General features: G+C 54.4%; 1 protein-coding gene across 1 annotated transcript; it reads left to right on the forward strand.

Moving 5' to 3' along the window:
• The first annotated feature begins 20,811 nt into the window (after positions 1 to 20,811).
• METTL27 (methyltransferase like 27) lies at positions 20,812 to 27,143 on the forward strand. Its single transcript, XM_029081714.1, has 6 exons — positions 20,812 to 20,857; positions 22,477 to 22,642; positions 23,738 to 23,866; positions 24,240 to 24,375; positions 25,318 to 25,410; positions 26,744 to 27,143. The coding sequence occupies exons 2-6, from the start codon at positions 22,523 to 22,525 to the stop codon at positions 27,001 to 27,003; spliced, it is 738 nt and encodes a 245-aa protein (XP_028937547.1). The 5' UTR covers positions 20,812 to 20,857; positions 22,477 to 22,522; the 3' UTR covers positions 27,004 to 27,143.
• Positions 27,144 to 27,538: the final 395 nt, after the last annotated feature.

The raw sequence follows: 27,538 nt of genomic DNA on the forward strand, positions 1-27,538 counted from the left end.
CAGCTCCAGTCCAAAGACCCAGAAGGGCACTTCCGACCCATCCCCGGGGGAACGACCTTCCTCGGACGCGAGGCCCTTGACCTCCAGGGTCTTTTACGTAGAATGCTTTAAATTATTATAAATTGCTTATTTATTCTTATCGTTGTCTACCTCCCCCTCTGGACTGTAAGCTCATTATGGGAAGAGAACGAGTCCGCTAATTCCACTGTACTGTACTCTCCCAAGCTCTTTGAACAGTGCTCGGCAGATAGTAAGTGCTCAGTAAATACCCCTGATAGATTCCCTGCTCTCTGCTGTCCCTCTTCCCTCTGCTGCTCTGTCTGCATTCCTAACTCCCCCAGTGTCCCTGAGAACCAGGTGAGGCAAGTTTGGGGCCGGGTTAACGCTGGACATTGGCTTTCACTTTAGGAGTCTTGGGCCCTTGAGCCCCACTTTGCAGACCTGGGGTAACGGGGAAACAATAAGCTGACGAAGCCTCATTTTGGAGCCAAGAGTGTCCACACTGCATCTCTTGGCCTCTCTCTCCTGAGCCCTGGCGCCCTGGAGACAGACAGGGCCGAAGATCTGTCTCAAGGGCCCGGCTCGGGCAGAGGGGCAGAGGTCTGCCGTACCACCGGCTACCCCCCAGGCCAACCCGTAGAAGGCCCCCCAGCCGGAGCCAGTCCAGATTCGCTTCCCCCCTCGACTCCCCAATCCCCCGATCAGCCTCTCAACCCGAAGCCCTGTCGTGAGCTCCGTCTCCACGCCCCCCCACCCCCACCCCGGAGAAGTGTTGACAGCAAAACCCTGGGGAGTTGGCAGGCGCGGCTGGCCCGGTGCTCCCACAGACGGGCACATCTGGAACACATCAGCCCTGAGGAACTGGAGCAGGGGTGGGAGGCGCTAGGCAGGGAGGGGAGACCCCAGTGGCCTGCAGGGAACTGTCCCGGAGTGGGGGAGAAAGGGTCCTGGGGGGCGGGTGATGGGCAGATGGAGCAGATCCTGCAGGGGTACAACTAGGGGTCCCACCCCACCTGCCAAGCAAAGCCCACCTGGGGACTGACATCCCCATCGGGGAGTGGAGGGGAATCCAGGAGGCGAGGCTTCCATAGCTGGGGCTTCTGGGGGTGGGGCTTCCAAGGGGGAGGATTCCTAGAGAGCAATATTCCAGGGGGTGGTATCAGGGGCCTATCAGGTGTGTGAGTAATGCCGGCCCCAAGAATGGGACATTTGGGGAATGGAGAAAAGGAATATTGCTCCTTTCCTGTCCTACTTCTCTCCCGGCATCCTGGTCGTCCCTTGGACAACCCTTCCCCGGCCCCAGGAAACCATGCCCCTGCCATTCCAGATGGAGTTGGGGGGCAGATGGGGTGACGGGATCATTAGGGAGCAATGAATTGGAGAGAAGCTCAGGTCTGGGTCCCCTGCCCTTGGCTTCCCGGTACCCACGGTCTCCCGATGCCCACAGCCCCCCACCCCGATCCAGGCGGAGACCTGGAGGCCTCCAGCCCAGACTGTCTGGGAATCGTGTTCTCAGCCCTGGAAGGATTTCCTCTTTCCTCTCACTCCCATTGTTCCCCTGCGATAAAACCCAAAACGTTTCCTGCTCACTCCCCTGCCCGGCCCCTGCCCTGGCTCCCCCCAGCTCCAGCCCCCATTCCGGCCCCCCCACTCCGTGCCATCACCCCTCCAGCCCGGGTCAGGGGGCCGCCTAGAGGCTCTGGTCCTCCCCTCTCTGTGCGCCCTCCGAGGGGCTGGGGGCGGGATGAGGCAACACAGCCGCCATCCCACACTCCCCCCCTGTTGTCATGCCAGGCTTTCCGAGAGTCAGAGAAGCCAAACTTGGGTCTCAACAGGATTTGACTGAGGGTCCACCCTCTTCCTCCTCTGATCATCACTCTCCCACTTCTCCCCCTGAGCTGGGTCTCCTCCCTCCCCAGCCCCTTCCCTTCCCTCCCTTCTTTCATTTCCAGAGAGGCCCCCTTCCTCCAGGAAGCCTGTCATGACTGCCCCGGCCCTACTATTACTAAGTAGGCAAGCTCCCTCAGTCATTCCCCTCATACCTAAACATTCCACACACATACACACCACAACCCACCACGTTTGCGAACCCCACACGTGTTACACAATTATTGATAATAATAATTACTAATAATAACGATGGTATCTGTTATACGCTTACTATGTGCAAGCACTGTTCTAAGCACTGGGGTAGATAGGAATTAATCAGGTTCAACACAGTCCCTGTACCACACGGAGCTCACACCCTTAGTCCCCATTTTACAGATGAGGGAACTGAGGCACAGAGAAGTTAAGTGACTTGCCCAAGGTCACACAGCAGACATGTGGCAGAGCCGGGATTAGAACCCTGGTCCTTTTGACTCCGGACCCGTACTCCATCCACTAGACCCCACTGTCTAAATTCACTCTGTGCAGGAGAAGGTTATTCGGTCCATCAATCAGCAGTACTTACCGAGTACCTATCGTGTGCAAAATATAATAGAATCGAGAAGAATTAGAATGAGAAAGAGCATGGCCTGGGGGATAGAGGTGGATGGGCAACCGCTGGAGCTTCTTGAGGAGTGGGGAAACGTGGCCTGAACGTTTTTGTAGAGAAGTGATCCGGGCAGCAGAGTGAAATATGGACTGAAGTGGGGAGAGACAGGAGGTTGGGAGGTCAGCGAGAAGGCTGATACAGTAATCCAGGCAGGATAGGAAAAACGATTGGATTAACATGGCAGCTGTTTGGACAGAGAGGAAAGGGCATATTTTAGCATTATTGTGAAGGTCGAATTGACAGGATTTAGTGATAGATGGAATATTTGGTTTGATTGAGAGAGATGAGTCAAGGGTAACGCCAAGGATACGGGCTTGGGAGACAGGAATAGATGGTGGTGCCATCTACGGTGATGGGAAAGTCATGAGGAGGTCAGGGTTTGGATGGGAAGATGAGGAGTTCTGTTTTAGACATGTTAAGTTTGAGGTGATGGGAGGACATCCAAGTAGAGATGTCTCAAAGGCAGGAGGAAATGCAGGGATTGCAGAGAGGGAGAGCGATCGGGGCTGGAGATGTAGAGTTGGGTATCTTCAACATCGAGGTGGTAGTTAAAGCCATGTGAGCAAATGAGTTCTCCAAAGGAGTGGGTATAGGTGGAAAATAGAAGGGACCCAGAACTGAACCTTGAGAGACCCCCAAAGTTAGGGGGTGGGAGGCAGAGGAGGACCCTGTGAAGGAGACTTGAAAAGGAGCTGCCAGAGAGATAGGAGGAGGAGAACCAAACTTCTTGTGGTCAGGAAATGTAGCTACCAATTCTGTTATGCTGTACTCTCCCAAGCGCTTTGTCCAACATTCTGCACACAGTAAGCACTCAATAAATACCACTGGTGAAATTGATTGATTGACTGAGAAGGAAGCTTTGCCTTTCTTCCAGTCTTCCTGGCTGGAAGGACCTGAGTTCTAAACTCACTCTGCCACTTGTCTGCTGTGTGACCTTGGGCAATTCACTTTACTTCTCTGTGCCCAAGTTCCCTCCTCCGTGAAAGGGGGATTAAGACTGGGTCCAACCCGATTAGCTTGTATTTACCCCAGAGTTTAGAACGGTGCTTGACACATAGCACCATAGAAATTATTATCATTATTCATTCATTCAATCGTATTTATTGAGCGCTTACTAAATGCAGAGCACTGGACTAAACACTCAGCGAGTCCTGCTCAGAGTCAGGGAGATGGACCGTGGCAGAGCATCCCGGGTTTATCCATGTGAGTTTCCAAGGTTCCCGGGGGGAAGGCATAAGGAGCCAGGGCGGGGAGGTGGTCAGACTTGCAAAAGAGCATCGCGTCCCAGATCTGGTGTCCGGGCGGCCTTCCCCATAGGCCTCTAGGAGCCAAAGGGATGACTCGTCGTCTCTTCCGCTCGCCCGGCACAGAGTGTGACTCACCCTGGGAGAGTGGCTATTTGCCATTCTTCAGCCTTTGCCAAGTTTAGGAAACCTGCTTCCCATGGGTCCCCCTCCCTTCCAGAATGGGACATTCCCGCAGGGTTCTTCCCTTTGGCAAGAGGGAAACCGAGGCTTCTGAGGGAAGGGTTTCCAGATGATGTCTCTAGACTGTAAACTCACTGTGGGCAGGGAATGTATCTGTTTATTGTTATATTGGACTCTCCCAACTGCTTAGTACACTGCTCTGCACACAGTAAGCACTCTATAAATATGAATGAATGAATGAATGAATGAATGAATGAATGAATGAATGAAAAGGGGTTCTCCAGAGCCTGCTGCTGTCAAGTGCCACCCCAAACCCCACCCACAAATCTGGCTGACCCAACTGGATGTCCACACCCCACTCCCTTTCCATCACTCCCAGATTGCCCCCTCACCCCCATCTCGGGGAGCAGGGTGTGTTTTCGTTAGGACCGAGTTGACCCTTCTGGCTCTGCCGCTTGTCTGCTGTGTGACCCTGGGTGAGTCACTTAACTTTTCTGTGCCTATTTTTCCCATCTGTAAAATGGGGATTAAGACTGTGAGCCCTGTGTGGGTCAGGGAGAGTGTCCAATCTGTTTGTCTTGTATCTACCCCAGAGCTTAGTACAGTGCCTGGCAAATAGTAAGTGCTTAACAAATACCACAGTCATTATTATTATTATTATCATCAAGTGTCTGGCACATAGTAAGTATTCAACACATTCCAATTAAAAAAATAAGATGGGGGGTGAGAGTCTAATCAGGGAAGGCTTCCTGGGGGAGACATGGTTTCGGTAAGGCTTTGAAGATGGCGAGACTGGTGACCTATTGGATAGGTAGGGGGAGGGACCTACAGGTAGGAGGGTGGGCAAGAGGTCAACAGTGGCTGAGGCAAGAGAGGAAGCCGGTGAATAGGTTTGCATTAGAGGAGCAGAGTGTGCGGGCTGGGTTGTAATAAATCAGTGCTCTAAGGTAGGAAGAGGAGAGCTGATTGAGAGCCTTGAATCTGATGATGGAGAGTTTCTGCTTTGCTGCAGAGATGGATGGGCAACCATCGGAGATTTCTGGGGAACGAGGAGATGTGTGCAGAAAGGTTGGGTTTTTTTCTTAGAAAAATGATCCTGCAAACAGAGTTAAGTATGGACTGGAGAAAGGAAAGCCTGGAGGCAGGGAGGTCAATAAGGAGGCTGATGCAGTAGTCGGGGCGGGTTATGACAAGTGATCGAACCATAGCAGTTTGGATGGAACAGAAAGAGAAAATTCTGGTTGGGGAGGAAAAAATCAACAAGATTTTGTGACACTGAATATGCAGGTTGAAGGAGATCGATGCGTCAAGGATAACGCCAAAGTCGTGGGCTTGAAAGATGAGGAAGAATGGTCATTCTGTCAAGACTGATGGGAAAGAATGAGGGGAGGAAAGAGTTTAGGAGGAAAGAAGGGAATTCAGATTTGGACATGTTGAGTTTTAGGTAACCGTGGAATATCTAGGCACGGAAATCCTGAAGGCAGGAGAAAATGGTGAGATGTCAGAGAAGGGAAGAAATCAGGGCTGGAGAGGTAGATTTGCAAGTCATCAGCACAGCGGTGGTAGTTGAAGCCTTAGGAATGGATGAACTCCTCAAGGGAGTGGGTGCTAATGGAGAATAGAAGGGGACCCAGAACTGAGCCTTGAGGGACCCTCACGGTTAGGGGGTGGGAAGAGCCCGCGAAAGAGACAGAGGAGTGGCCAAAGAGAGAAGAGGAAAACCAGGAGAGGAGGGTATTGGTCAAACCAAGTTTTGATCATGTTTCCAGGGGAAGGGGTTGGTCCATAGTGTCACAGGCCACTGAGAGGTCAAGGAGGATTAAAATGAAGGACGTGTCCATTGGATTTGATGAGGAGGAGGTTATTGATGACTTTGGAGAGGGTGGTTTCAGTGGTTTGGAGGAAACGGAAATCAGATCACAGGGAGTCTAAAAGGGAGTTGGACTTTAGTCCTCCTTTCTTTCTTTTTCCTTTCTTTTTTTATGGTATCCGCTAAGCGCTTACTATGTGCCACGAACTGAACTAAGATCATCAGGCCTCACATGGGGCTCACATTGTAAGCAGGAGAGAGAACAGGTATTGAATCTTCATTTTACAGATGAGAAAACTGGGGTAGGTGGACTGTGTCCAATCGGTTTGCTGGTGTCCACTCCAGTGCTTAGTACAGTGTCTGGCACATAGTAAGCACTTAACAAATATTATTATTATAGGAAAAGTAATAATGATGATGGTTTGTTAGAGCGCTTTTATTACCAAAGCACCCTCACATCAATTAGTTTGTCAACCCTCACAACAACGCTGTGAAGTAGAGAGATGAGGCAGATGTTATTAGGCCCATTTTGCAGATGGGGAAACTGAGGTACCGGGAAGTTAGGTGACTCACCCGCAGTCATACGGCAGGCTAATGATACAGCTCGGTCCCGAACCGGGGTCCTCCGGCTTCTAGACGGTCCCTCTCCCACATAAGGCTCACTGTCTTAATCCCCATTTTACAGATGAGGTAACTGAAGCCCAGAGAAGTTAAGAGACTTGTCCAAGGTCACACAGCAGGCAAGGGGCAGAAGTGGGATTAGAACATGGGTTCTCTGACTCCCAGGCCCAGGCTCTTTCCGCAAGGCCACGCCGCTCCTCTTCTTGGAGGAAAGCAGTGACCACCATCCCAAATCTGGACTTGGCAGCGTAGGACCCTTGAGTCCTCAGGAAGCGGGGAGAGCAAGGAGACGTGGAATCACGCAGGGCCGGGACAGACGCCTCCCACTTCAGGGAGCGGGAAAGCCCCCTGTACTGGGCCGTGGAACTGGAAAGGAATTGGGGGGTTAGGGGGAGGCTGTGGAGGGAGGCGGCACAGGGTGAGGTTGGTGGGGGGGCTAGTGTTGGGGGCGGCGGAAGCCACTTTGTAGTTGAGCCAAAAGAGGATGTTTGGCGGCTTGGTGCGGAGTGCCTGCTGTCAGCGTCGGGGGACGCATTCGTTCAGATTATGTCAAAACAAAGCTATTCCCAGATCAGTCCCAGAGAAAAATATTATTGTAAGCAAAAGTCATAGCAGAGAGAGAGAAAGAGAAAGAGCGAGAGAGAGAGAGAAAGAGAGAGAGAGAGAGAGAAAGCCCCGCCACGCGGGGACACGGCCCAGACCTGCCCTGTCAGGAGCCAAGAGGACCGATGGGGGAGCAGGCCGGCGGCGGGGCGTGGGGGGTGGCCAGAGGGTGGGCGGGGGGCTCGGCTCAGGCCCCCACACGACCCCAGCAATCCCGGACGCCGGCGGGGAGGTTGGCGATGGAGTCCTGGGGTAGGGCCTCCAGATGTGTGCCGTTAGCTGCCGCGGTGGGGGCCGGGGTGGGTCTGCGGAACGCAAGGGCCAGATGTGTTGTGTTAACCTGGGAACCAGCTCTCGGGGCCCAGATGTGCTATGTTTAGCCGGGGAGCTGGGATTGGGGTCCAGATGTTGCCGCGCGCGCCGGGGGGAGGTGTGTGGGAGGGTGGAAGGGGGTCTCACCGCCGGTTCCAGATGTGTCCCGTTAACCTAGGAGCCGGGCTCAGCCTCCAGATGTTCCACGTGAGGCTGGTCAGGACGCGGGAGCCGACGGTGGGGTCTCCCCCAGGCCCCTTCTCCACTGCTGGACCGGAACGCTCCTTCCCAGAATGCCCTGCTCCAGAGAAAGATGCCATCTTCCCTGCTGGGGACTGGCCTTCTGCAAATGGAAGGAGCCCTAACCCTTGATCCCTGACCTCCTGCCGCCCTCCTCACCCCCCCAACAACCTGCTCCAGAACACCTGCTTCTGGGGATCTCAAAGCCCCTCAGACCCAGAAACGCTTGGGGGGCAGAGAGGCATCCGGACCAATAGGATGCCCTGTCCCCCAGGATCAAGACCTTTCATTTATCCTCTTCTCCCCCACCCTCCACCACCCGCACATCTCCCACCTCCAATCCACTCGACTGTAAACTCCGTGTGGGCAGAGATCCCGCCTACCAACTCTATTTTATTGTACTCTCCCAAAAACTTAGTAATAATAATGTTGGTATTTGTTAAGCGCTTACTATGTGCAGAGCACTGTTCTAAGCGCTGGGGTAGATACAGGGTAATCAGGTTGTCCCACGTGAGGCTCACAGTTTTAATCCCCATTTTACAGATGAGGTAACCGAGGCACAGAGAAGTAAAGTGACTTCTGACTGTGGCAGAGCCGGGATTCGAACACATGACCTCTGACTCCCAAGCCCGGGCTCTTTCCACTGAGCCACGTGCTCTGCCCACAGCAACTGCTCCCAAAATACCCCTGATTGGCTGAACCCAACCATCTCAGCCTCTCACTGTGCCACTCTCCCACTTCCTCTCATCTCTCCCACTTCCAACCACAGGCCCCCGGGGTTCTCCCTGCCTAACAATAATAATAATAATTCTGGTATTTCTTAAGTGCTCACCATTTGTCAAACACTGTACTAAGCGCTGGGGTAGATACGAGATAATCAGGGCGAACACATCCCAGTCCCGCCTGGGGCTCACAGTCTAAGGAGGAGGGAGTAGGATTTAATCTCCGTTTTATGGATAAGGAAACTGAGGCCCCGAGAAGTTAAGTGACTCACCCAAAATCACACAGCGGGTGAGGGGTGGAGCTGGGATTAGAACCCAGGTCCCCTGACTCCCAGGCCCTTGTTCTTTCCAGTAGGCCACCCTACCTGAAACTCCCTCCCAACACCCCCCCAGATCCACCCGTCCTTAGCTGTTCCTCTCTTCAGAGCCTCCTTTAACACTTTGGGATTATCCATCCTCAGCCTCTTATGAGCACCTGTATACTCGGTAGTACATTCAATTCTTTATCCAGCAATTCCTCCTGCTATATTGCTATGTCCTACCTGCCTTATTCTTGTTCTTCCTCCTGCCACGGGTAGTTACAGATAATTCACAACAGCCTGTCACCCCCATTAAATCATAAACTCCTTGAGCTCATGTTTCCGCTGCACTCCCCCAGGCATTCAGTCCGGAGCTCTCCCCTCAGGAAAGATCGGTCCATTCAAGTGATTGATCGCTTGATTGATTAAGACGGGATGGATTGACCATCCCCACAGTAAAGTATCTCCAGAAATTAGGTCAAACTGGCTGGGCTGAGACCAGAGTCACATGGACTGAACATGGACCCAAGTCCATAAACAGAGGGGAGTGATAAGCGCCGGAGCTTCCAGCTCGAAACGGGGAGGGCGGGAGGGGCTTCAGCGTGACTGCCAGGGCGCCCGGCCCCTTTTCACACCTCTGTCAGTGTCCGGGAAGGGACGGCCGTGCCTGAACGCCGCTTGGCCGAGGCCGGGCAGAGCTGGAGGAGGCCGACACGGGGGAGAGGTCAGGGCCGGGCTGGCTGGACCACCCACCCAGAATGGGAAGCAGCATGGTCTAGTGGATAGAGCACGGGACTGAAAGTCAGAAGGTCATGGGTTCTAATCCCTGCTCCGCCACTTGTCTGTTGTATGACCTTGAGTAGTTACTTCACTTCTCGCTCCCTCTATTACCTCATCTGCAAAATGGGGATTAAGACTGTGAGCCCCATGTGGGACAGGGACTGTGTCCAACCCGATTTGCTTGTATCCATCCCAGTGCTTAGTACAGTGCCTGGCACATAGTAAGTGCTTAACAGGTACCACAGTTATTATTATTCATGGACAGCCTTCCCGGGGGCCACGGGTGGGTCGGATGAGTCTGGGAGCTGGGGATGGGCGTTGAGGGGTCTAGCCCTCATGGTGAGAAGGGTCAGAGGAACCTTTCCAGAGCTCCTGGATTTGCCTGGGTGGGGAGGGGACGGATCCCGGAGCAGGAAGGATGCAGACAGATTGGAGGGTTTTTTAATTTATTTTTTAAAAACAGAATCTGTTAAGCACTTACTATGTGCCAGGCACTGTGATAAGCTGGAGTAGGTACAGGCAGATCAGGTTGAACGCAGTCCATGCCCCACATGGGGCTCAGAGTCTTAATCCCCATTTCACAGACGGCCTCAGTTATCCAGAGAAGTGAAGTGACTGGCCCAGGGTCACATGACAGATGAGTTCAGAGGAAAACAGAGGAAGGGATCCAGAGGAAGGGCTGAGGGGGGAGAAGGTGGTGTCCGAGGAGGGAATTGCCATCCGACCCCCTTTATCCTCCTGGCTCGGCTGGCACCCATCCCCGGGAAGCAGAGGTATTAAGAGGGGAGTCCTGAACACTCGGGATAGAGTGAGGTCCTGATGGCAGTGGGGCTTGGGAGGATGAGAGCTGGGAAGAACAAGAGGCCGGGGAGGGCATGAAAAAAAGGGGAAAGTTCAGCTGGACAGCGGGAAAACGTTCCTGGGAGCGAACGAGGCTGGATTTTGTAAGAGGCTCCCCGAGGGCAGGGTGGAAGCTTTCTTCCATTGGATGCTTCGATCCGGGGTTGGCAGGACCCCAAGAGAGATGGAGAGGGAGGCCAGGACAGTGCTGAAGGGGGAAACTGGACAGACCCCCCCATGGGGGTAGGGAGTGGGGAGGAAAACTCTCAGCCCAGGGCTTGGGAAGAAGCCAGATGGGCCCTTCCCATCCCCGCCCCGACCCCCACAAGAGACATTGGAGTCTCCGGGCCTCAGCCTGGGAGGAGTAGGGCGGGTACCATCTGGCACCCCCATCAGATCTGGTCTGTTCTGGAAATGTTGCTTTTCTGGAGCCCCAAGCTCCTAAACCGTGATGATGGGGTTGGGGGCCAAGGAGATGGTTGGGGGGACCCCGGCCTGGTGCAACCTTCCTCCTCAGGTCTTCTCCACCGGAGCCCCCTCCTTGATTCATCTCCCCGTCCCCATCCCGGGAAACCATCATCCTTCCCTTCGGTCCCGGCTCCCGGCCCAGGCACCTGCTGGACCCAGGCCAGAGAGACGCTGCCCTGCCCGCTCGGGCCCGCCTCGGCCCAGAGAGGAGAGTAGGGCTTGCCCGGAGCCGGCCCCTCCGGCCCCCGGGACTTCACCTCTGACCCCTCCCAGCGGCCAGTGAACCTCGCACGAGGCGGCGGGAGCCCGAGGAGGCCGACGAGGGCCTGGCTGTGCTTCTCCGGCTGGACTGGCCTGGGGTGAGAATTCCTTCAGGATTAAACAAAGCTTGGAGTCATTTTTTTGGGCTCTGGGCACCCCTGGACAGCTCTGAGCTGCTGATTAAATGAAACTTGTTCACTCTCCTCTGCGCCAGCAACACAAAGACAAACTCTGTCCTCAGAGGCGGGGGCACTGAACAGCCGTCTGGCCGAGGTGGGGGGTGGGGGGGCCGTCGGGGCAGGGTCCCCCCCCCCAGACCCTTCAGGCGGGGTTGGGGGAGCCGCGGGGGGATTCATTCTTTCAGGGTCCAGGTCCCCACCTGCCTCTCGTCTCCCAACAGCCTACTAGGCTCCAAGGGGCTGCTAGGATGGAGGAAGCCAAGGAACTGGGGGAGGGGGTCTCCTTGGCTGACTTCTCAGCTCGCTCCCACATGAATCCCTGCTGGGGTGGAACTAGACAGGGCTGGAAGGGGAGTCCAGGACAGAGGAGGAGGAAGGGTGGGAGGAAGGGAAAAGGAAGGAGGGGAGAAACAGAGAAGAAAAGAAAGAAAGATCATAAGCACGTTGTGGGCTGGGAACTTGTCTACTAATTCTGTTATAACGTACTCTCCCAAGAATTTAGCACAGTGCTATGCATACAGTAAGTGCTCAATAAATACGATTGATTGATCGATTGAAACATGATGCCGTAGATGGTGAGACTGTAACCATGAGATACTCATGAGAAGAAAGAAGGAACCAGGGGAGGAGGAAGGGAGGAAAATGGGAAGGAAGGAAGGGAGAAAAAAGAGAGCAAAATGGGAAGGAAAGAGAGAAGGAAAGAGGAGAGAAAAGGAAAAAGGAGAGGAAGGAGGGGAGGAATACAGGCCCAAAGCTGTTCCTCAGACTGTAAGGTCCTTATAGATAGGGAATGTGTCTTTGTACCCTCTCAAGCACTCAGTACAATGTTCTGCACCCAGGAAGTGCTCAGTAAGTACAACTGATAAGAAAAGGAAGGAGGAGTGGTGGTCCAAGGATGCTGCTTAGAGATATGGTTACCAAAAAAAAATCAAGAATTACAAAATAGAAGCGGAACCTTAGGCGCGGAAAGGGGGCACCCCTGCCCGGAGGGAACAGGGAGATGCACCTTCATAGGACCCAGTTTTTAATCCCGGCTCCTCCGCTTCTCTGCTGTGTAATTTTGGGCAAGTCAGTTCACTTCTCTGGGCCTCAGTTACCTCATCTGTAAAATAGAGAGTAAGACTGTGAGCCCCATGTGGGACATGGACTGTGTCCAACCTGATTATCTGGTATCTACCCCAGAGCTCAGTATAGTGCCTAGTAAGTATATACGGGAGCTTAGAGTGTAGAGATTAGACTCAGGCTTCACCCTGGACGAACCCTCAGAGAGAATAATAATGATAATAATAATTGTGGTGTTTGTTAAGCATTTACTACGTGACAGGCACTGTACTAAGTGCTGGGGTCTAGAGATAAGAGGAAGCAGTAGCTCAGGTCCGGGGACTGGAAGAGGAGATGGGGAAAGTGCTGGGCTACCCTGAGCCCAACTCTGTGGCCCACCAGGTCTGGAGCCCAGGTCCCTCAGAACCGGAGTCTAGCCGATGCCCAGCCCGGGAAGGGTGAGCTCCAGTTGGAGAGTCCAGATTCCCAAAGATGCTCACCGCCTCCCAGAGAGATCTCTTGGGATCCGTGTACACCTGAGTTCCCCATTCCCCAACTCAGTGCTCCCCCAGTTCATCCAAATCCCCCTTGGATGCTCGCTCTGGTGCTCCCCCTGCGGAATTCACCCTATGATGCCCTCTCAAGAGAGCTTCCCTCCCGCCCTTCGCTCCCTGGCGAGGGCACTAATCTTTCTGCGGCACGTGCCCGAGGAGCTGAGCCCTCGTTAACAGGTTGGGAGGGAAGATTAGCCATCGGTCCCGAGCGAGGCCCGGGGCGGGGGCCGGCGGCGGGCGATAGGGCCGTGGCAGGCCCGGGGGTCCGGCCTGCCAAAGGAGAAACAAGCGGGGAGCGGGCGCTGGAGGGCCGCCCGGCGACGCAATCCGTCTGCTATGTGCCGGACCGGAGTGCGTATTTATTTATGTTGAGCGAGTATTTATATCAGCCGCGGTTATTAATACGGCAGGAAATGGCTGGAATAGTTACATACCTGGCTGGCTGGCCAGGGCCGCTCCCGGGGCCAGGGAACATAGGAGTCCCGGCCAGCTCGGCCGCATCTGGCTTCAGACGGCCCCACGCCGGAGGGTGAGGAGGAGCCCGGATTGGGGGAGTCCCGGTGGGACCCAGCCATGGGTGGGGCCTGGCCGGTCACGGCTCGGAACCCACGCGGCTCAGACCGGGGGAGACCCCTCGGATAAGTCACGGGGCCACCGGGCTTCAGCCCGGGGGGTGGGTCGGTGGGGAGAGGGCGGGAGGAAATGTTCAGGGCTGAGGGTGCAAGGTGGACCAGGGAAGAGCCCGGGCCTGCAAGTCAGAGGGACTGGGATTCTAATCCCGGCTCTGCCAGTTGTCTGCTGTGTGACCTTGGAGGAGTCACTTAACTTCTCTATGCCTCAGTTCCCTCATCTGTAAAATGGGGACTAAGACTGAGAATCCCATGTGGGACAGGGACTCTGTCCAACCTGATTAGCTTCTATCTACTCCGGCACTTAGAAGAGTGCTTGACACATAGTAAGCGCTGAACAAATACCATCATTATTATTATTATCTGTCTCCCTCTTCTACACTGGAAGCTAGATTGGAAGCCCCTGTGGGTATGGAACTTGTCTACCAGATCTGCTTTATTTTACCAGCACAGCCTAGTGGATAGAGCACAGGCCTGGGAGTCAGAAGGACGTGGGTTCTAAACCTGGCTCCATCACTTGTCTGCTGTGGGACCCTTGGGAAAGTCATTTAACTTCTCTGGACCTCAGTTCCTTCAACTGTAAAATGGGAGTTAAGACTGTGAGCCCCATATGGGACAGGGACTGTGTCCAACCTGATTAGCTCATGCCCATCCCACCGTTTGGTACAGTGCCTGGCACATAATAAGTGCTTAACAAATACCAAAAAAAAATCCCTCCCTAACAGCGGTCACAAACCTGGTGATCCATCCTCAGCCTGGGGCCCAGTATCCAGCGCATTCGCACCCCCATTTCCCAATGCCAACGCCCCATACAATCCAGGCAAGCACACGAGTGACCAATTTACATGTAAGCCATTCTCGCAGAGGATGTGCAAACCCAGCTGGCTGTAAAGTCCTGCTTGGCCCAGAAACCTCAGAGTCAAGACCCTCCCCAAGTAGCACCCCAATTAGAGACCCTTCCTCCCCACCACCCCCAGGCCTCCTTACAGTCCTGGAAGGAAGTACTACAGCCAGTCACGGACCCACAAACCCAAGAAATTCAGGACAACATCAAGGGGAAAACCTCTTTTTTGCGATTGTCCCCTGGATAGATTGGAAACTCCTTGAGAGCAAGGATCAAATCTTGTCTCGTCTTATCTACGAACTCTATTATACCGTACTTTCCCAAGAGCATAGTACAGTGCTCTGCACAGAGTAAGCTCTCAGTTAGTGCCACACATTGATGGATTCTGCAGGGCTCTTGTCCTCTTGAGCCGGGGGGGTCAAAAGACAATAACCATTATTATAGAATTTACTAAAATCTCACAGTGTGCCCGGCAATGGAGTGAATGCAGGATAATCAGATCGGACACAGTCCCCATCTCCCACCAGGCTCACAATCCAAGAAGGAGAGAGAGCAGTTGTCCTCATTTTACAGATGAGGAAACGGAGGCCCAGAGAAATTAACTACTACTATTAATAATAATAATGATAGTATTTGTTAAGCATTTACTATGTGCCAAGCATTGTTCTAAACATTAGGCTGGATACAAGTTAATGAGGATGGACACGGTCCGTGGCCCAAATGGAGTTCATAGTCTTACACCCCCATTTTACAGATGAGAGAAGTGAGGCATAGAGAAGTAAAGTGACTTGCCCAAGGTCACATAACAGATAATTCCAGGAGCTGGAATTAGAACCCATGTCCTCTGACCCCCAGGCCCGTTTTCTTGCCACTAGACCACGCTGCTCCAGTAAATAATAATAATAATAATAATAATGTTGGTATTTGTTAAGCGCTTACTATGTGCAGAGCACTGTTCTAAACGCTGGGGTAGACACAGGGAAATCAGGATGTCCCACGTGGGGCTCACAGTTTTAATCCCCATTTTACAGATGAGGTCACTGAGGCACAGAGAAGTTAAGTGACTTGCCCACAGTCACACAGCTGATAAGTGGCAGAGCTGGGATTCAAACTCATGACCTCTGACTCCAAAGCCCGTGCTCTTTCCACTGAACCACGCTGCTTCACCCCTGTACCCAAGATCACACAGTTGGGATGAGAATCCGGGTCACCTGACTCCCAATCCCGTGGTCTTTTCCCATGCTGGTCTTTCCAGGGACTTTCCCAGATTAAGCGTGGGAGCCTCAAGTCCCACTGCCCTCTGCTCCCAGTTAACCCTTCTTCTGCCCAAGCCTGCAGGCCTTGGACAGGGGACAGGTTGGGTGGCAAGGTAGAAAGCAGGTGTCCAAAGAAGTGTGGCCCAAAAGGGACAAGCCTGGGGAAGCGGGCTGGAAAGGGGTGAGGAGAGGATTTGCCCTAGAAAATCCCCATCCGTGAGGGCCTGGCTCCCTCCAGAGGCCACGGACAAGAGCCCTGCAGAATCAATTAATCAATAACGTGTACTGCAGAACCCCAATTTGCAAGACCTCGGCCCCCGAGCAACACCTAGGTCTTCCCACCACCCAGATCCCACCTTAGGCCCGGACCCCGGCTCCCCGTGTTCCCCCAAGGTACCCTCCGGCTCCTGCCCCTCCTGTAGCACCCCCCCGCCCTCAGTTTCCCCCCAAAACCCACCTGCCAAATGCTCTCCCACCCACCCCCCGGGCCCCTAAGACCTGAGGGAGGACTATAGGCGGTCAGCTCGTAGTGGGCAGGGAAATGTCTTGGAAATCTATTGTACTGAACTCTCCTAAGAGCTTAGTGCAGTGTTCTGCACCCAGTAAGTGCTCAATAAATACCATTGGTTATTATTATTAATAATATAATAATTGTGGCCTTTGTTAAGCGCTTACTATGAGCCAGGCACCGTACTGAGCCCTGGGGTAAATACAAGCAAATCGGGTTGGACACAGTCCCTGTCCCACGTGGGGTTCAGTCTTAATCCCCATTTTACAGATGAGGGAACTGAATCAGAGAAGTGAAGTGACTTACCCAAGGCCACACAGCAGATAAGTAGCAGAGCCAGGATTAGAACCTGTGACCTTCTGACTCCGAGGCCTGTGCTCTGTCCACTACGCCATGCGGCGATCGATTGAAAAGGACTGGGCCAGATAGTTCGTATCTTTACAGGTTTTATGGGCCCGAGGGGCTGGGGAAGGAGACCGGGGAGACGGACAGCCCCCTCCTCCTTGATGCTGGACTGCTGCTGCCATAGCCAAACTCCCACCCCAGCCAAAAGCAGGAGGGCAGTAAGCGCTCAACAAATACGATTGACTGACCGTGATGGGAGAGAAGGAGATGGGGATATTGGAGAAGGGAGAAGGGGAAGTGAAGGGATTGGAAAGGAAAGAAGAAGCACAGCGTAAGCTCTTTGTGGGCGGGGAATGTGTCTATTCCGTCCCCTCCACTCTACCGAGACTGCTCTCTCTAAGGTCACCCATAACCTCCTTCTTGCCAAATCCAATGGCTCCTACTCCATTCTGATCCTCCTTGACCTCTCTGCTGCCTTTGACACTGTCGACCATCCCCTCCTCCTCCATACCTTATCTCACCTTGGCTTCACGGACTCTGTCCTCTCCCGGTTCTCCTCTTACCTCTCTGGCCGGTGATTCTCGGTCTCCTTCGCTGGAGCCTCCTCCCCCTCCCATCCTTTAACCGTTGGAGTTCCTCAAGGGTCAGTTCTTGGCCCTCTTCTGTTCTCCATTTACACTCACTCCCTCGGTGAACTCATCCGCTCTCACGGCTTTGACTACCATCTCTACGCAGATGACACGCAGATCTACATCTCCGCCCCTGTCCTCTCCCCCTCCCTTCAGGCTCACATCTCCTCCCGCCTCCTTGACGTCTCCACCTGGATGTCGGCCCGCCACCTAAAACTCAACAAGAGCGAGACTGAGCTCCTCATCTTCCCTCCCGAACCCGGTCCTCTCCCAGACTTCTCTATCACCGTGGATGGCACGACCATCCTTCCCATCTCTCGGGCCCGCGATCTCGGTGTCATCCTTGACTCGTCCCTCTCGTTCACCCCACGCATCCTATCCGTTACCAAGACCCGCCGGTTTCACCTCTACGATATCGCCAAGATCCGTCCTTTCCTCTCCACCCAAACGGCTACCTTACCGTTACGGGCTCTCGTTATATCCCGGCTAGACTACTGTGTCGGCCTTCTCTCTGACCTCCCTTCCTCCTCTCTCGCCCCGCTCCGGTCTATTCTTCACTCCGCTGCCCGGCTCATCTTCCCGCAGAAACGATCTGGGCATATCACTCCCCTTCTTAAACACCTCCAGTGGTTGCCCGTCGACCTCCGCTCCAAACAAAAACTCCTCACTCTAGGCTTCGAGGCTCTCCATCACCTTGCCCCTTCCTACCTCTCCTCCCTTCTCTCTTTCTACCGCCCACCCCGCACGCTCCGCTCCTCTGCCGCCCACCTCCTCGCCGTCCCTCGGTCTCGCCCGTCCCGCCGTCGACCCCCGGGTCACGTCCTCCCACGGTCCCGGAACGCCCTCCCTCCTCGCCTCCGCCAAACTGATTCTCTTTCCCTCTTCAAAACCCTACTTAAAACTCACCTCCTCTGAGAGGAGTTCCCAGACTGAGCTCCTCTTCTCCCTCTACTCCCTCTGCCATCCCCCCTTTACCTCTCCGCAGCTAAACCCTCATTTTCCCCTTTTCCCTCTGCTCCTCCACCTCTCCCTTCCCATCCCCACAGCACTGTACTCGCCCGCTCAACTGTATATATTTTCGTTACCCTATTTATTTTGTTAATGAATTGTACATCGCCTCGATTCTATTTAGTCGCCATTGTTTTTATGAGATGTTCTTCCCCTTGACTCTGTTTATCGCCATCGTTCTCGTCTGTCCGTCTCCCCCGATTAGACCGTAAGCCCGTCAAACGGCAGGGACTGTCTCTATCTGTTGCCGACTTGTTCATCCCAAGCGCTTAGTACAGTGCTCTGCACATAGTAAGCGCTCAATAAATACTATTGAATGAATGAATGAATATATTCATTCATTCCTTCATTCAGTTGTATTTCTCGAGCCCTTACTGTGTGCAGAGCACTGTACTAAGTGCTTGGGAGAGTACAGCACAACAATAAACACATTCCCTGCCCACAACGAGCTTACACTCTAAAGGGGGAGGCGGAAATTAATATAAATGAATAGATGACAGATATGGACTTCAGTGCCGTGGGGCTGGGAGGGGGGATGAATAAAGGGAGCAGGTCAGGGCAACGCACACAGTAAGCTCTGCACACAGTAAGCGCGCATTTAATACGATTGAATGAATGAATAAAATAGTACCGACCTTATCATTATTATTACTAAGCGCTGGAAAATTACCCAGATGGGAACTAGGTACAATCTCCTACTATCCGGTATCTACCCCCAGCGTTCGGCCCAGTGCTTGTCACATAGTAAGGGCTTCCCAAATACCACAATTATTATTTTTTGTGTATCCCTTGCCAACGACTCCTCCCCAGATCGGAGTTTTCAGAGAAGCCACAGCGGGGCGGCAGAGCTCAGGATTTTCACCGGCCGCGGGTTGTTGGTGGAAGTCATGGAGTTTAGCTGAAAGGACCAGTAATAATAATAATAATAATAATAATGGTACTTATTAAGAAGAGCTTACTATGTGCCACGCACTGTTCTAAGAGCTGGGGTAGATCCAAGCTAATCAGGTTGGACCCACTCCCTGTCCCACATGGGACTCACAGTCTTCATCCCCATTTTACAGGTGAGGTAACTGAGGTACAGAAAGGTGAACTGACTTGACCAAGATCACATCACAGACAAGTGGCAGGGGTAGGATTAGAACCCAGGTCCTTCTGACTCCCAGGCCCGGGCTCTATCCACCAGGCCACGTTGGTTGTCCTTGGGGAGGGAGTTCAGAGTCACCCAGGGAAGGGGGATGAGAAACAGGGATCTTTTGTAGGGAAGAACTGGGAGTCCCAGGCTCCAGAGGGAATCATACTCAGAGGTGGGGAGAGGGAGAAAAACCCAGGGAGGGAGGAGAAAGGACCCAGGAGACCGGGACAACCACCAGAAAGAGTGGAAGAGGAGAAAGATTCTGGGAAAGGGACCGTCCGAGACAGAGATGGAGAAGGAGGGAGGAACTGAGGCAGAGATATAATTAGATGGCAAACACCTTGAGGGCGGAACCGTGACTTCTACTTTTATTGCCCACTCTCATTAGAGATGATTCATTCATCCATTCATTCAATAGTACTTACTGAGTGTTTACCGTGTAAAGAACACTGTACTAACTGCTTGAAGAGTACAATACAACAATAAACAGACATTCCCTGCCCACAGTGAGCTTACAGTTTAGAACGGGGGAGACAGACATGAATAGAAATAAATAAATGACAGATAGGGACATAAGTTCTGTGGGGCTGGGAGGGGGGATGAGAGCAGGGGAAGGGGCTATTAGAGGGAACGTACCTACCCACTCTGTTCTTCTGTAGCCTCCCAAGCTCTCAGTACGGTGCTCTACACAGAGTTCGTGCTCAGTAAATAACTAATTAATCGATTGATGAAGGGGGAATCCGAGGAGGGGAGAAAGTCAGGAGAGGAATGAGGAAGGCAGAAGGCTGGGAATCAGCCCCACCCATTCAAGAGTAGGGAGGAAGTACCACCTAATGGTTAGAGCTCAGGCCTGGTATCGATTTGTACATTCCAAACGCTTAGTACAGTGCTCTGCACATAGTAAGCGCTCAATAAATACTATTGAATGAATAAATGAATGAACCTGGGTTCTCATCCCAGCTCTGTCACTTGTCCGTCACTTGGACAAGTCACTTCACTTCTCTGGGCCTCAGTTCCCTCCTCCATAAAATGGGGATTCAGACTGTAAGCTGTAATAATTATGATGTGTATGTGTTAAGTGATTACTGTGTGTCAGGCACTGTACTAAGCGCTGGGCGGGGTACAAGCTAAAGAGGTTGGACTGAGTCCCTGTCCCATATGGGGCTCACAGTCTCCATCCCCATTTTACAAATGAGGCAACTGAGGCCCAAAGAAGTGAAATGACTTGATCAAGGTCACGGGGACCTTGGAACCCTATATGCGACAGGGACTGTGTCCAACCTGATTATCTTGTATCTACCCCGGCCCGTAATACACTGCCTGACACAGAGCAAGCCCCTACATATTGCTGTATTGTACTTTCCCAAGCGCTTAGTAGAGAGAGTAAGTGCTTAATAAATTCGATTGCATGAATGAATTAATTAAGAACAAATACCCCCATTATTATTATTATTACTAAAAGCTTCTGCGATTGAGACAGGGAGCCTCAAGTGGGACGGGGACTGTGTCCAACCCGATTTGCTTGTATCCACCCCAGCGCTTAGTACAGTGCCTGACACACAGTAATCACTTAACACCCACACATCACCCCGGCACTTAGTACAGTGCCTGGCACACAGTAAGCGATTAACAAATACCACTATTAGTATTATTATTAATAATGATAATAAAAAGGGGCTGGGGAGGTGTGATTACTACGTTTCCCATGAGGCTGTTTGGGCGTCCAAACAGCCTACAACTCCCACAATGCCTTGCCCGGCCCCGGCCCTGGCTCTCCGCGGACTTGGAGCTACCCTGGTCCAGGGTCGAGGTAGGAGATCCCTCGGGTCCCCCTTCTCCTCCATCTCTGTCCACCCCAAAGCCCCCTGTCCACCCTCCACCTCCCCCTTAGTCTGGTCCACTCTCACGAGCCCCTCAAGGGACGTCCAGTCTAGCTGCAGGGGAAGCCCACAGACCGGGGAAACTGAGTCAGAACCACATTGGTAGTCCAGGCCTCAGGCTCCCCCCGCCCCTCTCCTGCCCCAGCTGGGCCATCCTTGATCTATAATCAATCAGGACTATTTGTTGAGCGCCCGTTTCGTGCAGAGCGAATACAGGGGAGGTGGAATGCACAATCCCTGCCCTCGAGGAGTTTAGTCTAATAATAATAATGTTGGTATTTGTTAAGCGCTTACTATGTGCAGAGCACTGTTCTAAGCGCTGGGGGAGATACAGGGTAATCGGGTTGTCCCATGTGAGACTCACAGTTAATCCCCATTTTACAGATGAGGTCACTGAGGCACAGAGAAGTGAAGTGACTTGCCCACAGTCAGACGGTTGACAAGTGGCAGAGCCGGGATTCGAACCCATGACCTCTGACTCCCAAGCCCGGGCTCTTTCCACCGAGCCACGCTGCTTCTGTACTGGGCCGAAGAGGGTTGGACAGGTTGGAAGGGTGGCATGGGGTCACTGCCCGCTCCTGTACTCTTCCAAGCGCTTAGTACAGTGCTTTGCACAAAGTAAGCACTCAATAAATACGATTTGGGATCTTTTCTGGGACGATGGTTGAGGGGGACCCCTGTAGAACCCAGAGAGGTCCCTCACGGTGGGAGAACCCAGGGCCACTTGCCACCTGGGCACATGGTGGGCACTGCCCGGTGGTTTGGGGCGGAGCCCGGGCCTGGAAGTCAAAAGGACCTGGGTTCTAATGCCGCCTCTGCCGCATGGCTGCTGGGTGACCTTAAGCAAGTCATTTCACTTCTCTGTGCCTCAGTTACCTCATCTGTAAAATGAGGATTATAAGTGTGAGCCCCATATGGGACGGGGGTCATGTCCAACCCGATTAATCTGTATCTCCCCCAGCGCTTAGAACCGTGCTTGGCATATAGTAAGCGCTTAGCAAATACCAATATTATTATTATTATTATGTGGGACGGGGACTGTGTCCAACCTGATTAACCTCCACCCCAGTGCTTAGAACAGTGCTTGGCACATAGTAAGCACTTAACAAGTATCGTAATTATTATTTTTTATTATTATTATTATTACTATTAAGGCAGCCCAGTCTCCTAGCTCACCATCTGCCTGGTCACTCAGCTCCCAGCAGGGATAATAATATCCATAATGATAGTATTTGTTAAGCGCTTACTATGTCACGCACTGTTCTAAGCGCTGGGCTAGGTACAAGCTAAAGAGGTTGGACACAGTCCCTGTCCCCGATGGGGCTCACAGTCCTAATCCCCATTTTACAGATGAGGGAACTGAGGCCCAGAGAAGTGAAGTGACCTACCCAAGGTCCCCCAGCAGACAAGTGGCGGAGCTGGGATTAGAACCCAGGTCCTTCCGACTGCCAGGCCCGGGCTGTAGCCACTAGGCCATGCTGCTGAGAAGGAGAAAGGGTGGAGGAGGCGGGAGCGGGACCGAGGGGAGACTGAGCCCTCCCCCTGGCAGGTGGCGAGGGGGTCGAGGCGGGGACGGAAATCCGTCCCCGGGGTCCATGGCCACCCCCCGGAGGAGCCTGGAGGAGGTCCGCGACCTCGTCGGCGGCTCCCACAGCATCAGCGACCTGAGCCAGAAGCTGCAGTTCTATGACCAGTGGGCACCGCGCTATGACCAGGTAATAATAATAATAACGTTGGTATTTGTGAAGCGCTTACTATGTGCAGAGCACTGTTCTAAGCGCTGGGGGAGATACGGGGTCATCAGGTTGTCCCACGTGAGGCTCACGGTCTTCATCCCCATTTGACAGGTGAGGTAACTGAGTCACAGGGAAGTTAAGTGACTTGACCACAGTCACGCAGCTGACAAGTGGCAGAGCCGGGATTCGAACCCATGACCTCTGACTCCCAACCCCGGGCTCTTTCCCCTGAGCCACGCTGCTGGGGCTCCCACGCCCGTCCCAGCGGACGCAGGGGCATCCCCAACACCTCAGTCAGTCCACCGCATTTACTGGGTACTTGCTGTGGGCAGAGCACCGTACTAAGCGCTTGGGAGAGTTCAGCGCAACAATAAACAGACACACTCCCTGCCCACAACGAGCTGACAGTCTAGAGGGGGAGACGGACATTAACAGAAATAAATAAACGACAGATACGGACGTAAGTGCTGTGGGGCCGAGGGGGGGTGATGAATGAAGGGAGCAAGTCAGGGCGACGCAGAAGGGAGACGAAGAAAAGGAATAGAGGGTTGGGAATTGCGCGTTGGCTTCGGTCGATTATTGCGATGGGAGGGAAGCAGCATGGCCCAGCGGGAAAAGCACGGGCCTGGGAGTCTGATTACCTGGGCTCCAGTCTCAGCTCCGTCACTTAACTGCCGGATAACCTAGGTCAAGTCACCAGACCTCTCCGAGCCTCAGGTTCCTCATCTGCAAAATGGGAAATGAATGCCAACTTCGGGCCCTGGCATCCGGACATCGCGATGCCAGGAAGGGAGAGCTGCCCTTATCACCGCCGGCCTGGCCCCAGCTCAGCCTGCGGAGGTGCCACGATCTGATTTCCCCAGGTTCAGAAAGAAAGGGTGTGGGGGGTGAGGGAGGGATTTAGCTGGCATAGCCGGACCTTGGGCATGGGGCTGCCATCGCCCCACCCCTGGCCCTCCACATAGGGCCACCGTGCCATCCTGGGTCAGACCCACGGCTCACCCAGCCCAGGCTTCTGCCCCTGCCGGACGCCCACCCGGTGTCCATCTGCGCGTCTGCCCGTCCGCCCCTCAGGATGTTGACGTGCTGGAGTACGGGGCCCCCCGTCTGGCTGTGGGGCATTTGGCCGCTGCCTGGTCCTCCCCGCCTGAGGAAGCGCTGATCCTGGACGTGGCCTGTGGCACTGGACTCGTGGCTGCAGAGGTGAGGGGAGTCTCCAGGCTTCTCTCCCTCCGCACCCCAACTCCCACACCCACCCACCCTCCCCGCTTCAGGCCTGGCCTTTCCCCTCCTCTCTGCCCCCCTCACCCTCTTCAGGCCTGGCCTTTCCCTTCCCTCCCTCTCTCCCATCCCCTTCACGCCCGATCTATCCCCTCCATCGCTGCCCCCCGAACCCCATTTATGTCCCTTCCCTCCCTGCTCTCCCACCCCCCTTCCCGCCCAACCTTCCCCCGGCTCTAGGGCTCATATCGGCCTTGCCCCCGGGGTGCCCCTCATCACCCCATCACCCCCCACCCGGAGCTGAGCCTGGTGCGGGGCTGGGAGTGACCGGGGGTGCCCGGGTTGCCCCCCGCAGCTGCGGAGACGTGGGTTCTGCCAGATTCACGGCGTGGATGGCAGCGCCGGCATGCTGGAGAGGGCACGGCAGCGGGGGCTCTACCAGTGGCTGAACCTCTGTACCCTGGGCCAGGAGTCCCTGCCCGTCCCCTCGGGTAAGCGCTTCTCCGACGGGCCGGCCCCAGGAGGGGAGGGTTCTAATCCCGCCTCCGCCACTTGTCTGCTGGGTGACCCTGGGGGAGTCACTTAACTCTGTGCCTAAATAACATCATCTCTAAGACCGTAAGCCCCATGTGGGACGGGGATTGTGTCCAACCTGATTAACTCGTATCTACCCCAGCGCTTAGTACAGCAGCAGGTGCTCCCGGGGGCATTCCTCAGTCTTCAGGTGAGGCTGAGGGAGAGGGTGGTCAGAGCTGGGGGGGTGGGGAGGTGTTACGGGGGACCCTGCCGGACAAGGGATTCATTTATTTACTCAATCATATTTACTGTACGCTTACGGTGTGCAAAGCACTGTACTAAACACCTGGGAGAGTACAGTAGAACGATAAACAGACACATTCTCTGCCCACAAGGAGCTTACAGTGCAAAGCGCTGAACTGAGCACTTGGGAGAGTACGATAGAACAATAAACAGACAATTCCCTGCCCGCAACAAGTTTACAGTCTAGAGGATCAGAGGCAGCACGGCCTAATGGTTAGAGCTGAGGCCCGGGAGTCAGTAGGACCTGGGTCCTAATCCCATCCATGCCACTTGTCTGCTGGGTGACCTTGGGCAAGTCGCTTCACTTCTCCGGGCCTCAGTTCCCTCATCTGTAAAATGGGGATGAAGACTGTGAGCCCCACGTGGGACATGGACCGTGTCCAACCTGATCAGAACAGGGCTCTGCACACAGTAAGCGCTCACTAAATAAGTACGATTGAATGAACCACCTTGCATCTACCCCGGCGCTTAGAACGGTGCCTGGCACATAGTAAGCGCTTAACCAACACCATGAAAAGGGGGGAGGAGGGGCCTGAACATTACAGAAATGGACTGACCTGGTGGCTGAGGTGACTCTTCCATCCCTCCCTCCGCGGCCCCCGACCCTCCCCCAGACCGGTACGACGCGGTGATTATCGTCGGGGCCCTGAGCGAAGGCCAGGTGCCCTGCAGCGCCCTGCCGGAGCTTCTGAGGGTCACCAAGCCGGGTAAGCCCCCTCCTACATCCTCACAGGAAGCCAAGGAAAAGAGGTGCCATGTGGCCTAATGGATAGAGCACAGGCCCGGGAGTCAGAGGACCGGACTTCTAAACCCGGCTCCGCTGCTGGGGGACCTTGGGCGAGTCACTTAACTCCTCTGTGCCTAAATTACCTCATCTGTAAGACTGTGAGCCCATGTGGAACAGGGTCTGAGTCCAACTTGACTATTTTGTGGCTATCCTAGTGCTTAGTACAGTGGTTGGCACACAGGAAGCACTTTAACAAATTCCAAAGAAAACAAAACGGAGAAGCAGCGCGGCTTAGTGGAAAGAGCCCGGGCTTTGGAGTCAGAGGTCGTGGGTTCTATTCCCGGTTCCGTCACTTGTCAGCTGTGTGGCTTTGGGCTCGCCCCCTCCCCCCCAGCCACCTCCCTCCCGGGCCCACCAGAGACCCTCGTTGTCATCCTCGTCACATGGTCCCCTGGTCGCCGGCACTGAGGAATTGCCCTCCCCGGTTACAACTGGGGAAACGGGATGGGAATCCCACCAGCTTCCTAGACTTCACTTCTCTGTGCCTCAGTTACTTCATCTGTAAAATGGGGATTAAGACGGTGAGCCCCATGTGGGACGATCTGATGAACAGTGCTTGACACATAGTAAGCGCTTAATAAATACCCCTAGCATCATCATCAAAACAACAATCAAAAAAACCTTCAGTGCCTCCACAGAGAGCTCAGGCCTGGGGCTCAGGCTTCCTTCTCCGAGCCCCTGGGGGCAAAGGGAGGGGTCTGTCCCCAGCCTTAGCCTAGCTCCACCAGAGAGGGGTCCACAGGCGTGATGTCGTCACTAGGGTCTAGGAAGCTGGTGGGGGGTCCCATCCCACCTCCGCCCCTGCTCGCTGGGTATCCATGAGCAGGTCACTGGACCTCTCTGGACCCGTTTCCCCAGCTGCAACTGGGGAGGGCAATTCCTCAGTGGCGGCGACCGGGGGACCGTGTGACAAGGAGGACGACGAGGGTCTCGGCTGGGCCCGGGAGGGAGGTGACCGGGGCGGGGGACGAAGCTCCGCATTGGGAAGGGAAGACCCCAGAGTCGTGAAATCCTCCCGGGCAGTGCTCGGGGCAGGGCGGGGTGGGGGGGTGTTCGTACAGTCGTATTGATCGAGCACTTAGTGTGTGCAGAGCACTGTACTAAGCACTTGGGAGCATACCATATAACAATAAATAGAAACATCCCCTACCCGCAATGACCTTACAGGGGGAGACAGATATTGATAAAAATCAACTACTCTGCGGGCCTCGGGGGGATGCCCTCCCCTCTCCCGACCCCTTCTTTCCCGGCAGGGGGCTTGGTGTGTCTGACCACCAGGGCCAACACCTCCAACCTGCGCTACAAGGCGGACCTGGAAGAAGCCCTGGAGACCCTGGCCCGGGCCGGGCGGTGGGAGCGGGTGTCGGAGCGGACGGTGGAGCGGTGGGAAAGGGCCACCGCCCCCGAGGAAGAGCAGCCCGGCCCCGGAGGCCAGGGCCGGGGAGTCGACGGCTTCATCCCCGGCGTGATCTTCCTGTACCGCAAGAGTCCGGCTCCCCGAACCGTGCCCTGACCCCCACCCCTTCCTCGCGACGTGAGCCCAAATCCCTCACCCCCCCCCCCCCCCCAGGGAGCGCAGCGCATCAAAACCATCCTGGGCACCGAGGGAGCAGTTAACCGATACAATTATTAACAGATCGGATGGAAGAGCGACCGGAGAGAGCGTCTGATGTCGGGGGGAGGGCGTGCGGGGAGAGGGGCCCATTCGGAAGTCCAGAGTCCCCGGCCCCTCCCCAGTCTTTTCTTTTCCTGACCGGTTCTTGGGCACCACCGTCCACGCAGCGCAGGGCCAGAGCTGAGGCTGGGGGAAAAGGCGGGCAGAGATTCCAGGTTCGGGCCTCGGGGGATTGGGGTAGTAATAATAATTTGGGATTTGTTAAGCACTTACTATGTGCCAAGCACTGTTCTCAGCTCTGAGGAAGATAGAAGGTCATCGGGTTGTCCCACATGGGGCTCACCGTCTTCATCCCCATTTTACACATGAAAGGGAACCGAGGCCCAGAGAAGTGCGGTGACTAGCCCAGGGTCACACACCAGTTTGGGGTCGA

The sequence above is a fragment of the Ornithorhynchus anatinus genome, chromosome 17 (assembly GCF_004115215.2).
Source record: "Ornithorhynchus anatinus isolate Pmale09 chromosome 17, mOrnAna1.pri.v4, whole genome shotgun sequence".
Lineage (NCBI taxonomy): Eukaryota > Metazoa > Chordata > Mammalia > Monotremata > Ornithorhynchidae > Ornithorhynchus > Ornithorhynchus anatinus.

Coding starts and splice junctions, on each gene's coding strand:
- METTL27 (XM_029081714.1), top strand. CDS start 22,523: ATGGCCACCCCCCGGAGGAGCCTGGAGGAGGTCCGCGACCTCGTCGGC. Junction 24,376..25,317: donor GTCCCTGCCCGTCCCCTCGG/GTAAGCGCTTCT, acceptor ACCCTCCCCCAG/ACCGGTACGACGCGGTGATT. Junction 25,411..26,743: donor TCTGAGGGTCACCAAGCCGG/GTAAGCCCCCTC, acceptor CTTTCCCGGCAG/GGGGCTTGGTGTGTCTGACC.